General features: G+C 53.0%; 1 protein-coding gene across 1 annotated transcript; it reads right to left on the reverse strand.

Moving 5' to 3' along the window:
* Positions 1-942: 942 nt before the first annotated feature.
* Positions 943-12,923, reverse strand: LOC148673862 (uncharacterized). Its single transcript, XM_088630772.1, has 6 exons — positions 12,735-12,923; positions 8,429-8,716; positions 8,037-8,339; positions 5,505-5,777; positions 4,507-4,620; positions 943-1,409 (listed from the first exon to the last, which is right to left on the reverse strand). The coding sequence occupies exons 1-6, from the start codon at positions 12,766-12,768 to the stop codon at positions 1,354-1,356; spliced, it is 1,068 nt and encodes a 355-aa protein (XP_088486898.1). The 5' UTR covers positions 12,769-12,923; the 3' UTR covers positions 943-1,353.

Here is a 12,923-nt window from a genome sequence, read left to right on the forward strand (position 1 = left end):
TTCACCCCCTGCCTGCAGTGCCGAATGACTGGGACAGAACAGTGGAGCTCTCCGCTGAGACTGCCGCTTGATTTGGGGGATCGGGGGGTTTGGGGTCTGGAGCAATGGAAGTTCTGGAGGAAATGGGAGTTTTGGTGATGTATTAAGCCTCAAACAAGGTATGTTGCTGAACCGCTGTCTGAGTGTCAGCAATGAAAGAAAGAGTTCAGGTGGGTAGCTGCGTCAGCATGCGTAGGCTGCAAAGGAACAAGTAATAGGTTTATTCCATGCTGAAAAAAAGAAGAAAGAGAACACAACGTTTCGGCCGTGGAGCCTTCTTCAGGTGTGAGAGAGACAGGGCAGTAGGCAAAGGTAAAGTAGCGGGAGAACAAAGGTTGAGAGGGAGGAGGAGTGAGAGGCGGGAGCAGGGGACAGAAAGAGAGGCCAATCAAGAGGTGTGAAGTCAGAATGGGTGCAGAGAGGTGTGAAATGAAACTTCCAATGAAAGAAAGAGTCAGCCATGAGCATGCCCGATCTCGTCTGATCTCGGAAGGGCCGGGCCTGGTTAGTACTTGGTTGGGAGACCGCCTGGGAACACCAGGTGCTGTAAGCCTTGTGGCGGGGCGGTGGCTCTGTAGCTCAGGATCTGCGCCTGTGGGTGAAGGTTACCGGTTTATATCCTGTGGCCGGCAGAGGAATCCTACTCTGTTGGGCCCTGAGCAAGGCCCTTCACCCCAACTGCTCCTGTGTTTCATGGAGAGCAAGTTGGGGTATGTGAGAAGACAAAATCCTCATACAAGAAATTGTATACGGCCAATAAAGTGATCTTATCTTTATCTCCTCTCTCTGTTGTTTCATCATTTCACTGCACGACTCCGGGCAGGAGCAGCAGTGGAGGAGAAATTAAACGGAGGATTCAGAGGAGACCTGCCATCACACATATCGCATACAGACACAGAGGAAGAATATTATCATGCTCAAACCTTTATTTAGAAATAGCAGAGTCAGCAAAAGCAGTGATAGAAATTGTCCCATGGCTAGAGTTATTCATAGAAGATTATTAAAAATGGATCACACATCCCCATGACAGTATCAGTACCTTTATTTTTAACAATGCAATGTCATCAGAATAACGGAAATGTTATGGACAGTCCTTTCTTGCTGAGCAAAGTATTTTATACCTGAGTTTAAAGTGCAGTGTTTTCTGCTCTGGGTAGCTCTTTTCCCCATGACCTTGTTGGCTCTGTTCCTGCCTATTTCCCTCAGTCTCTCGGCGTTTGGCTCAGCTGTGAGGTGCTGTGGCCGGCAGGGGATGATCAGGAGGGCTGAGGGCAGAGCGGGGGTCACTCGGGGTCAGTGGGTCCAGGTGTTCTGTCATAAGGTCGCCTCTCCCTCCGAGTCGTGCTCCAGGGCCGAGGTGTCCGGCTCACCTGGGGGGAGAGCGGAGGCTCAGCAGGCCTGACAGTGCGGAGAGCAGGACAGACTGGCTCGGTGCTTCTGGGAGTGAAAACAGCCTTCTCCTGCCCTCTGAAACAGCACCTGTCTCTTCACTGTACTGTGCAGTGAACGCACTCTCAGTACTGGCTGTGCTGTAGTCTGTAGTGAGCGCACTCTCAGTACTGGCTGTGCTGTAGTCTGTAGTGAGCGCACTGTCAGTACTGGCTGTGCTGTAGTCTGTAGTGAGCGCACTCTCAGTACTGGCTGTGCTGTAGTCTGTAGTGAGCGCACTCTCAGTACTGGCTGTGCTGTAGTCTGTAGTGAGCGCACCGTCAGTACTGGCTGTGCTGTAGTCTGTAGTGAGCGCACTCTCAGTACTGGCTGTGCTGTAGTCTGTAGTGAGCGCACTGTCAGTACTGGCTGTGCTGTAGTCTGTAGTGAGCGCACTGTCAGTACTGGCTGTGCTGTAGTCTGTAGTGAGCGCACTCTCAGTACTGGCTGTGCTGTAGTCTGTAGTGAGCGCACTGTCAGTACTGGCTGTGCTGTAGTCTGTAGTGAGCGCACTCTCAGTACTGGCTGTGCTGTAGTCTGTAGTGAGCGCACTCTCAGTACTGGCTGTGCTGTAGTCTGTAGTGAGCGCACTCTCAGTACTGGCTGTGCTGTAGTCTGTAGTGAGCGCACTCTCAGTACTGGCTGTGCTGTAGTCTGTAGTGAGCGCACTCTCAGTACTGGCTGTGCTGTAGTCTGTAGTGAGCGCACTCTCAGTACTGGCTGTGCTGTAGTCTGTAGTGAGCGCACTCTCAGTACTGGCTGTGCTGTAGTCTGTAGTGAGCGCACTCTCAGTACTGGCTGTGCTGTTCTGTGTAGTGAGCGCACTCTCAGTACTGGCTGTGCTGTAGTCTGTAGTGAGCGCACTCTCAGTACTGGCTGTGCTGTAGTCTATAGTGAGCGCACTCTCAGTACTGGCTGTGCTGTAGTCTGTAGTGAGCGCACTCTCAGTACTGGCTGTGCTGTAGTCTGTAGTGAGCGCACTCTCAGTACTGGCTGTGCTGTAGTCTGTAGTGAGCGCACTCTCAGTACTGGCTGTGCTGTAGTCTGTAGTGAGCGCACTGTCAGTACTGGCTGTGCTGTAGTCTGTAGTGAGCGCACTCTCAGTACTGGCTGTGCTGTAGTCTGTAGTGAGCGCACTCTCAGTACTGGCTGTGCTGTAGTCTGTAGTGAGCGCACCGTCAGTACTGGCTGTGCTGTAGTCTGTAGTGAGCGCACTCTCAGTACTGGCTGTGCTGTAGTCTGTAGTGAGCGCACTCTCAGTACTGGCTGTGCTGTAGTCTGTAGTGAGCGCACTCTCAGTACTGGCTGTGCTGTAGTCTGTAGTGAGCGCACTCTCAGTACTGGCTGTGCTGTAGTCTGTAGTGAGCGCACTCTCAGTACTGGCTGTGCTGTAGTCTGTAGTGAGCGGACCATCAGTACTGGCTGTGCTGTAGTCTGTAGTGAGCGCACTCTCAGTACTGGCTGTGCTGTAGTCTGTAGTGAGCGCACTGTCAGTACTGGCTGTGCTGTAGTCTGTAGTGAGCGCACTGTCAGTACTGGCTGTGCTGTAGTCTGTAGTGAGCGCACCGTCAGTACTGGCTGTGCTGTAGTCTGTAGTGAGCGCACTCTCAGTACTCGCTGTGCTGTAGTCTGTAGTGAGCGCACTCTCAGTACTGGCTGTGCTGTAGTCTGTAGTGAGCGCACTGTCAGTACTGGCTGTGCTGTAGTCTGTAGTGAACGCACTCTCAGTACTGGCTGTGCTGTTCTGTGTAGTGAGCGCACTCTCAGTACTGGCTGTGCTGTAGTCTGTAGTGAGCGCAATCTCAGTACTGGCTGTGCTGTAGTCTGTAGTGAGCGCACTCTCAGTACTGGCTGTGCTGTAGTCTGTAGTGAGCGCACTCTCAGTACTGGCTGTGCTGTAGTCTGTAGTGAGCGCACTCTCAGTACTGGCTGTGCTGTAGTCTGTAGTGAGCGCACTCTCAGTACTGGCTGTGCTGTAGTCTGTAGTGAGCGCACTCTCAGTACTGGCTGTGCTGTAGTCTGTAGTGAGCGCACTCTCAGTACTGGCTGTGCTGTAGTCTGTAGTGAGCGCACTCTCAGTACTGGCTGTGCTGTACTGTGTAGTGAGCGCACTCTCAGTACTGGCTGTGCTGTAGTCTGTAGTGAGCGCACTGTCAGTAGTGGCTGTGCTGTAGTCTGTAGTGAGCGGACCATCAGTACTGGCTGTGCTGTAGTCTGTAGTGAGCGCACTCTCAGTACTGGCTGTGCTGTAGTCTGTAGTGAGCGGACCATCAGTACTCGCTGTGCTGTAGTCTGTAGTGAGTGCACTCTCAGTACTGGCTGTGCTGTAGTCTGTAGTGAGCGCACTCTCAGTACTGGCTGTGCTGTAGTCTGTAGTGAGCGCACTCTCAGTACTGGCTGTGCTGTAGTCTGTAGTGAGCGCACTCTCAGTACTCGCTGTGCTGTAGTCTGTAGTGAGCGCACTCTCAGTACTGGCTGTGCTGTAGTCTGTAGTGAGCGCACTCTCAGTACTGGCTGTGCTGTAGTCTGTAGTGAGCGCACTCTCAGTACTGGCTGTGCTGTAGTCTGTAGTGAGCGCACTCTCAGTACTCGCTGTGCTGTAGTCTGCAGTGAGCGCACTCTCAGTACTCGCTGTGCTGTAGTCTGTAGTGAGCGCACTCTCAGTACTGGCTGTGCTGTAGTCTGTAGTGAGCGCACTCTCAGTACTGGCTGTGCTGTAGTCTGTAGTGAGCGCACTCTCAGTACTGGCTGTGCTGTAGTCTGTAGTGAGCGCACTGTCAGTACTGGCTGTGCTGTAGTCTGTAGTGAGCGCACTCTCAGTACTGGCTGTGCTGTAGTCTGTAGTGAGCGGACCATCAGTACTGGCTGTGCTGTAGTCTGTAGTGAGCGCACTCTCAGTACTGGCTGTGCTGTAGTCTGTAGTGAGCGCACTCTCAGTACTGGCTGTGATGGACTCTATTGAGCACATTGAGTCACTGATGGTTCCACTTATGGTACTGTTTTAGTGTCTGTACTGTCCGGGTGAATGGCTGTACTCACTCTGCCCCGGGTCTACCTGGTGAAAGAGTGAATACCAGAACTCCAGCAGAACAGCTAGGGTCAGCAGAGAGATGAGAACAGACAGGATGTGACGCCACACCAGACTCTCACTGTCTGAGAACAGAGATGAAAGGCAGTGACAATTACAGATGAAAAAATCAATCCACACAACATCAGTTGTTAGTTTTGAGTAATGGGATTCTCTACAGAAGTGCATAGTACTTCATAGAAATAACCACCAAATTGCACAAGCAATTAGAGGCTGTATATCTGGCTCATTTCTTCTATGTGACAGAGTTGGAGTCTGAGACCTCTGATTGCATGGTCTTTGATAGTGTGTCTCTGATCACATGTTTCTGATCACTGAGCAGTGGCGCAAAGGTCCGTACTGGCTGTAAAGTAACTGAAAGAGTTCAAAGTCTCTTTCCTGGAGCTCTGTTACATGAAGATGACAGGTAGCAGCATCCCATCACCACTGAACTGAGTGACAGAAGAGTGGCCTGACGCAGATGATCACGCAGCAGAACGATTGCACTGCAATTGAAGGTTACGTTTGGTCAATTTGGCACAGCTGTGCTCTGTGAGCTGCAGGGTTTCGCAGAAACTGTACAAGACGTTGATTGGATCCTGGAACAATGGGATGGATGGCAGGTTAATGACCCTGCAGTCCCAGGCTCAACCTCTTTGGTCTTGAACAGAGAAAACTACTAGGGGACCTGATACAAGTATTCACAACCCTCAAAGACACTGACACTAGTTTCTTCAAAACCAACAGGGTACCATGAACCAGAGGACCCAAGAAGAAACTGCGTGGAAGTGCCTTTCAGCCTGAGAACAGGAGGCCCAAAGGGTTGTGGGGGTCTGGAACAAGCTGCCAGCCATGTGGTCATGTTGTCAAAGGAGCAGGTACTCAGATCAGGCAGCTCCGAAACTTCAGTTGCGCTGAACGGGTGGACTGGCCTGTTTATGCTCAAGATTGACGGAGGTTCTGTCCTTGCCTGCAGTGAACTGGACCAGCTCACTCATTGGGGACTCCCTGTTGTCATGTATATAGCGGCAGGAGTATTTCACAGAGGCGTGACTTCTCTCCGCATCAAAGAGCACCCAGCTCCCATTTTGTGATGTCACCCCCTCTTTCCAGTCCACACTTGGCCAGGTCCCGTCACGATGCAGATGGAACATCGCCCCCTGCAGGATGAGGGGCACCCTGCATCTCACCCACACTGCCTGGCCGTCAGCACCGCTGCTGCCAACAGAGATACTGGGGGGCACTGAGGGGACAGGAAGTGAGCATGGAGAGACAGACACAGTCAGACTGCACTACAGCTGCACCCATCACTGAACTGTGTGACAGGACAGCACCCTTCCACCTCTATACTGCACTCGAACAGCACCCTTTCATCACTTAGCACTGTGTTATAACAACACACATTCATCACTAAGCACTGTGTTATAACAACACACATTCATCACTAAGCACTGTGTTATAACAACACACATTCATCACTAAGCACTGTGTTATAACAACACACATTCATCACTAAGCACTGTGCTGTAACAACGTCCTATCATCACTAAGCACTGTGTTATAACAACACACATTCATCACTAAGCACTGTGTTATAACAACACACATTCATCACTAAGCACTGTGCTGTAACAACGTTCTATCATCACTAAACACTGTGTTATAACAGTGCACCGGTACAGAGTGACTGGGACACACAGATAAGAAATCCAGTGCACCGGTACAGAGTTATGGGGACACACAGATCAGAAATCCAGTGCACCAGTACAGAGTTATGGGGACACACAGATCAGAAATCCAGTGCACCGGTACAGAGTGACGGGGACACACAGATCAGAAATCCAGTGCACCGGTACAGAGTGACGGGGACACACAGATCAGAAATCCAGCGCACCGGTACAGAGTGACAGGGACACACAGATCAGAAATCCAGTGCACCAGTACAGAGTGACAGGGACACACAGATCAGAAATCCAGTGCTCTGGTACAGAGTGACGGGGACACACAGATCAGAAATCCAGTGCACCGGTACAGAGTGACTGGGACACACAGATCAGAAATCCAGTGCACCGGTACAGAGCGACGGGGACACACAGATCAGAAATCCAGTGCTCTGGTACAGAGTAACGGGGACGCACAGATCAGAAATCCAGTGCACCAGTACAGAGTGACAGGGACACACAGATCAGAAATCCAGTGCACCGGTACAGAGTTATGGGGACACACAGATCAGAAATCCAGTGCTCTGGTACAGAGTAACGGGGACGCACAGATCAGAAATCCAGTGCACCGGTACAGAGTGACGGGGACACACAGATCAGAAATCCAGTGCACCAGTACAGAGTTATGGGGACACACAGATCAGAAATCCAGTGCATTGGTACAGAGCTATGGGGACTCACAGATCAGAAATCCAGTGCACCAGTACAGAGTGACAGGGACACACAGATCAGAAATCCAGTGCACCGGTACAGAGTTATGTGGACACACAGATCAGAAATCCAGTGCATTGGTACAGAGTTATGGGGACTCACAGATCAGAAATCCAGTGCACTGGTACAGAGTGACAGGGACACAGAGATCAGAAATCCAGTGCACCGGTACAGAGTGACAGGGACACACAGCTCAGAAATCCAGTGCACCGGTACAGAGTAACGGGGATGCATTGATCAGAAATCCAGTGCACTGGTACAGAGTAACGGGGACGCACAGATCAGAAATCCAGTGCTCTGGTACAGAGTGACAGGGACACACAGATCAGAAATCCAGTGCACCGGTACAGAGTGATGGGGATGCACAGATCAGAAATCCAGTGCTCTGGTACAGAGTGACAGGGACACACAGATCAGAAATCCAGTGCACCGGTACAGAGTGATGGGGACGCACAGATCAGAAATCCAGTGCTCTGGTACAGAGTGACAGGGACACACAGATCAGAAATCCAGTGCACCGGTACAGAGTGATGGGGACGCACAGATCAGAAATCCAGTGCTCTGGTACAGAGTGACAGGGACACACAGATCAGAAATCCAGTGCTCCAGTACAGAGTGACGGGGACACAAAGATCAGAAATCAAGTGCACCGGTACAGAGTGACGGGGACACACAGATCAGAAATCCAGTGCTCCAGTACAGAGTGACAGGGACACACAGATCAGAATTCCAGTGCACCGGTACAGAGTGACGGGGACACACAGATCAGAAATCCAGTGCACCAGTACAGAGTGACGGGGACACACAGATCAGAAATCCAGTGCACCGGTACAGAGTGACAGGGACACACAGATCAGAATTCCAGTGCACCGGTACAGAGTGACGGGGACACACAGATCAGAAATCCAGTGCTCTGGTACAGAGTGACGGGGACACACAGATCAGAAATCCAGTGCACCGGTACAGAGTGACGGGGACACACAGATCAGAAATCCAGTGCTCTGGTACAGAGTGACGGGGACTCACAGATCAGAAATCCAGTGCACCGGTACAGAGTGACGGGGACTCACAGATTAGCTGCACAGTGGCAGCGAGGCTCTGCTGGGAACGGGTGATCTGTCCTCCCACTGTCAGGCTCAGGTCACAGCTCAGCTGCGGTGACAGAGACAAGCAGTCTCGCAGGTGTCTTTGGGTCAGCGTGAATCTGCAGGTCCCGTTCCTGTACTCTGTTGAGCCCAGCCGGGCCGCGGCGATGCAGTACAGGTTGCAGTGGCTCGCTGGCAGGGAGGGGGACTCCGAGCACGTCACCGTCAGTGTGCTGGCGTCCCGCAGCTCGGCCTGGCTCGCTGTGATCACAGGCCTGCCGGTGGGCTCTGCGGGGAGCAGGACAGGGGGCAGCACACGTTGGCACGCCTGTGGCCTGTGAGGAGGCGTCACGGAGCGCGGCTGGCTGGGCTCTTACCGAACACCTCCACGCTGACGGGGTGGCTGTAGTCCGGGTCGGGGCCCTGGAGCGGGCCGGCACAGCGCAGGGTGACCTCGGTCCTGATCCCCACGTCACGGCCACGGAGCAGCTGCCCGCCCGTCACGTAGCACGAGCAGCACCGCTCCGTCCGGACCTCCTCTCCGTCGCTGTAGAAACGGCAGCTGGCCCCCGCGGCTTGTACCGGGGAGGTGCAGACGGCGAGAACGCCGCCATTCGGGCTGACCAGGCGAGAGCTCACCTGCAGCGAGGGCGGCTCGGAGACACCTGCAGAGAGGGAGGAGACACACCTGGTCAGAAGACTGGTCTGACTGGGTCAGAGGCCTGGTCAGAAGACTGGTCTGACTGGGTCAGAGCTCTGGTCAGAAGACTGGTCTGAGACTGGGTCAGAGCTCTGGTCAGAAGACTGGTCTGAGACTGGGTCAGAGCTCTGGTCAGAAGACTGGTCTGACTGGGTCAGAGGCCTGGTCAGAAGACTGGTCTGACTGGGTCAGAGCTCTGGTCAGAAGACTGGTCTGACTGGGTCAGAGCTCTGGTCAGAAGACTTGTCTGAGACTGGGTCAGAGCTCTGGTCAGAAGACTGGTCTGACTGGGTCAGAGGCCTGGTCAGAAGACTGGTCTGAGACTGGGTCAGAGCTCTGGTCAGAAGACTGGTCTGACTGGGTCAGAGCTCTGGTCCAGCTCAATATTTAAGCTTGCTGACGACACCACCATTGTAAGTCTGATCACAGACAAAGGTGAAACGAGTACAAGAAAGAGATGACTATGACAATCAAGGATCAAACCCTCCCTGGGAAAGCACTTTTCTCTGGCAGAAGATGTAGGAGTATAAAAGCCTGGGCCTCTAGGTTCAAAGAAAGCTTCTACCCCACAGCTGTAAGACTCCTAAACTCCACCTCTTAAATCCTCCCACCCCACTTAAACCCCACTTAAACCCCTGTTTTCACACTGAACTCAAAACACTTGCATTTTACACACCACTGCTGAGTGCTGCCTAAAAGTATCGGTGCTACCATTTTCCTGTCTCCAACAATTCGCCATGTCATTTGTTCTGTTATTTTCTGTCAAAGTTATGTCTCCTTTTATGTCATCTGCTGTAAAGCTTGTCACCCGTCATGATGTCATTTGTGATGGAAATGTGCGAGCAAGCATGTCATTGTCCTTGGGCACTGTACCTACACGATAAACGTGAACTTGAGCTGGCAGAAGTGACACTTCCAAGAGTGCTCTTGCCGAAGTGAGAGTGAAGGATTTGTGGAGCAGTGCGAGATGCATGTTGATAAAGGATTTGGGTGTTTCTAATGTTCACCTTGAGACCAAGGAGCTTGTATGCTTTTTTAGAGGTGTCAAAGACACATTGAAGATCTGCCTCTGAGTGCTGCAGCTGTACATATTGCAGCTCCATGATGGAGGTTCTGGGAACTTTGCTTCTCGCCTTAAACCTGTTCAGGTTGAAGAGTGGCCTGTCCGTCCTGGAAAGGGTTTGTCTCCCTTGGGCCTGTGGGGTGGAGAGTGGCTGCAATGACAGCAAACAGCAAACCACAGTGCTTCCCTGTTCAAGCCCAGTTTCTCCTCTCTGTCCCACTGCCACTAAACACTGCTGCTGTCCTGCCCCGGTTTGACAGCAGGGAGCTGCGTCAGCCTGCACAGGCTGCAAAGGAACAGGTACAGGTTTATTCTGGCTGAAAACAGAAACACTATTGTAGCGCTCTCGGGTTCACATGGGTATGCGTCCTCGCCGCTGCCGCCTCAGCACGGCCCCCCACCGTCGGGAACTCGAACCCGGGCCTCCGGCATCACTCAACAGAGACCCGGCCCATTGAGCTAAAGGCAAATCTCCCCTCAACCCAACAGCTGGGGTCCCTGCTATTCACAGGGAAGGGCGGTGACATCACCGCGCTGGTCAGCCGGCTCACACAACCTGCAGTGGCGGCCGTATGCGTTACAGTGTGTACCGGCTGTAGAGCCTTCTTCAGGTGTGTCAGGTTTTGACAGTACCTGCCAGACGGCATGAATGTCCACAGAGTCAAAAGCTGTGCTCAAACCAGTGGTCACCATGTAGAGAGGTTGATGTCATTCCCTTCCTTGCTGAAGCCGCCGTGCTGTAAGATCAGCTCAGCTGTACCTCTGGATGGGCACCGGCCACACTGTGACTCTGGAATATTTCCTCTGACAGGCAGCAGCTGGTTTGCTAGCATGCAGGAGAGTGTTTTGCTGGTTGTGGACAGGAGGGGGATAGCTCTGTAATTCCCACAGTCTGCTTTATCCCCATTTTTAAAAACGGTGAATTTAAAAGCATCCTGAGATCAACAGGGATTTCCCCCTGGCTCATGGATGTGCCCCTGAAGAACTATCCCTCCTTCCCTTGGAAAAGAGCTGGAATTCCATCAGCAGAGTCAGATTGGTGTTTCGTCTGAAAGACAGACTGATCCTTAAGTGATTCTGTGAAAACTTGCTGACATGACAGGCAGAAATCAGTCATGCGAACGTTCACATTTACTGCTCACTGTCAACTCACATTTTGCTAGAAAAGCTGCTAAGTTTTCAGAATTAACCATTCCTCAGAATTTTTTACCACAGTGTTGATTTCAGCTGTGAAGCTTTTAGCTGTGTTTCCTCAAACAAGCGGTTGTGTTTCTCTGAACCGGACCTGCAGACTGACCCGGCTGTGTCTGGGGGTGGTCCAGTCTGCGAATGCAGTGTCCAGAACCGGACCTGCAGACTGACCCGGCTGTGTCTGGGGGTGGTCCAGTCTGCGAATGCAGTGTCCAGAACCGGACCTGCAGACTGACCCGGCTGTGTCTGGGGGTGGTCCAGTCTGCGAATGCAGTGTCCAGAACCGGACCTGCAGACTGACCCGGCTGTGTCTGGGGGTGGTCCAGTCTGCGAATGCAGTGTCCAGAACCGGACCTGCAGACTGACCCGGCTGTGTCTGGGGGTGGTCCAGTCTGCGAATGCAGTGTCCAGAACCGGACCTGCAGACTGACCCGGCTGTGTCTGGGGGTGGTCCAGTCTGCGAATGCAGTGTCCAGAACCGGACCTGCAGACTGACCCGGCTGTGTCTGGGGGTGGTCCAGTCTGCGAATGCAGTGTCCAGAACCGGACCTGCAGACTGACCCGGCTGTGTCTGGGGGTGGTCCAGTCTGTGAATGCAGTGTCCAGAACCGGACCTGCAGACTGACCCGGCTGTGTCTGGGGGTGGTCCAGTCTGTGAATGCAGTGTCCAGAACCGGACCTGCAGACTGACCCGGCTGTGTCTGGGGGCGGTCCAGTCTGTGAATGCAGTGTCATGCTCAGTCTCGTATCCTCCTGCATGCCCCCTATTTTGGTGATTTCAAGAGCAAGCCCTGCTTCAGCCTGACACCACACCATGAATGTTGATGCTGTCTGTGTGCAGAATCATGGTCAAGTTGAGAGTCAGACTTGGATGGTTTGGAGCTCTGCAATCTGGCTCCTCAAGGACCACATGGCTCTCTCCCTTCCTAACCCACCCCCCAGACTAACTAGGCATGGTGGACTAATCCTTTATTGAACTAACTGTTCAATAACAACTCAATTTCCTTCAATAACCTTCAATTGCAGCTCGCTGGAGAACGCATTTCTGAATCAGTGCCAGAGAGGAGCAAGAAGCTGTGATCCAGGGTGGTGTCAGATAAGAAGATTTCTTATCTCTCTTACAGCCTCGAAATGCCTGCCTTGCTCACATCCTTGCAGAGCAGCAGAGCAGCCGGTTTACACACAGGGACTTCGCTGTCGATCTGGCTTTCCTGTCTGAACGTGAGCACACACACACGCACGCAGACGGATCGGGGTAGTCGCACACACACGCAGACGGATCGGGGTACTCACACACACACGCACGCACACGGATCGGGGTACTCACACACACGCGCAGGCGAATCGGGGTACACACATCCACGGATCGGGGAACTCTCTTACACACACACACGAACACACGTATGCAGACGGATCGGGGTACTCACACACACACACGCAGACGGATCGGGGTACACACATACGCGCAGGCGGATCGGGGTACACACACACACGGATCGGGGTACTCTCTTACACACACACACGGACACACGCATGCAGACGGATCGGGGTACTCACACACAAACACGCGGACGCAGACGGATCGGGGTACACACACACGCACGCAGACGGATCGGGGTACACAAACACGCACGCGGACGCAGACGGATCGGGTTACACACACACGCACGCGGACGCAGACGGATCGGGGTACACACACACGCAGACGCAGACGGATCTGGGTACTCACACAGCGGAAGAGCCAGGAGACTCCACAGCAGCATGGCCGTGCGCAGCTCGGCAGGACACAGTGTGAGGGGGAGACACCAGGCAAACCGACAGACTCTCAGAAAGGGGAAGTGGGGATTTAGCAACGTTTCAAAACTCTGTCGACTTCTAGAACACTGTGGGCGCAGGTGAGAGGTCTCCCGTGTCAGCA

The sequence above is a fragment of the Lepisosteus platostomus genome, chromosome 4 (genome assembly GCF_059453375.1).
Source record: "Lepisosteus platostomus isolate fLepPlt1 chromosome 4, fLepPlt1.hap1, whole genome shotgun sequence".
Taxonomy (NCBI): domain Eukaryota; kingdom Metazoa; phylum Chordata; class Actinopteri; order Semionotiformes; family Lepisosteidae; genus Lepisosteus; species Lepisosteus platostomus.

Bases quoted from the DNA above. Each gene is read 5' to 3' on its own strand.
- LOC148673862 (XM_088630772.1), bottom strand. From the start codon at position 12,768: ATGCTGCTGTGGAGTCTCCTGGCTCTTCCGCTGT. The intron at 5,778-8,036 runs GTGAGTCCCCGT...CTGTCCCCTCAG, and splicing joins TGCCACTGTGCAGCTAATCT to TGCCCCCCAGTATCTCTGTT. The intron at 4,621-5,504 runs GCAAGGACAGAA...CTCTGTTCTCAG, and splicing joins GCTGGTCCAGTTCACTGCAG to ACAGTGAGAGTCTGGTGTGG.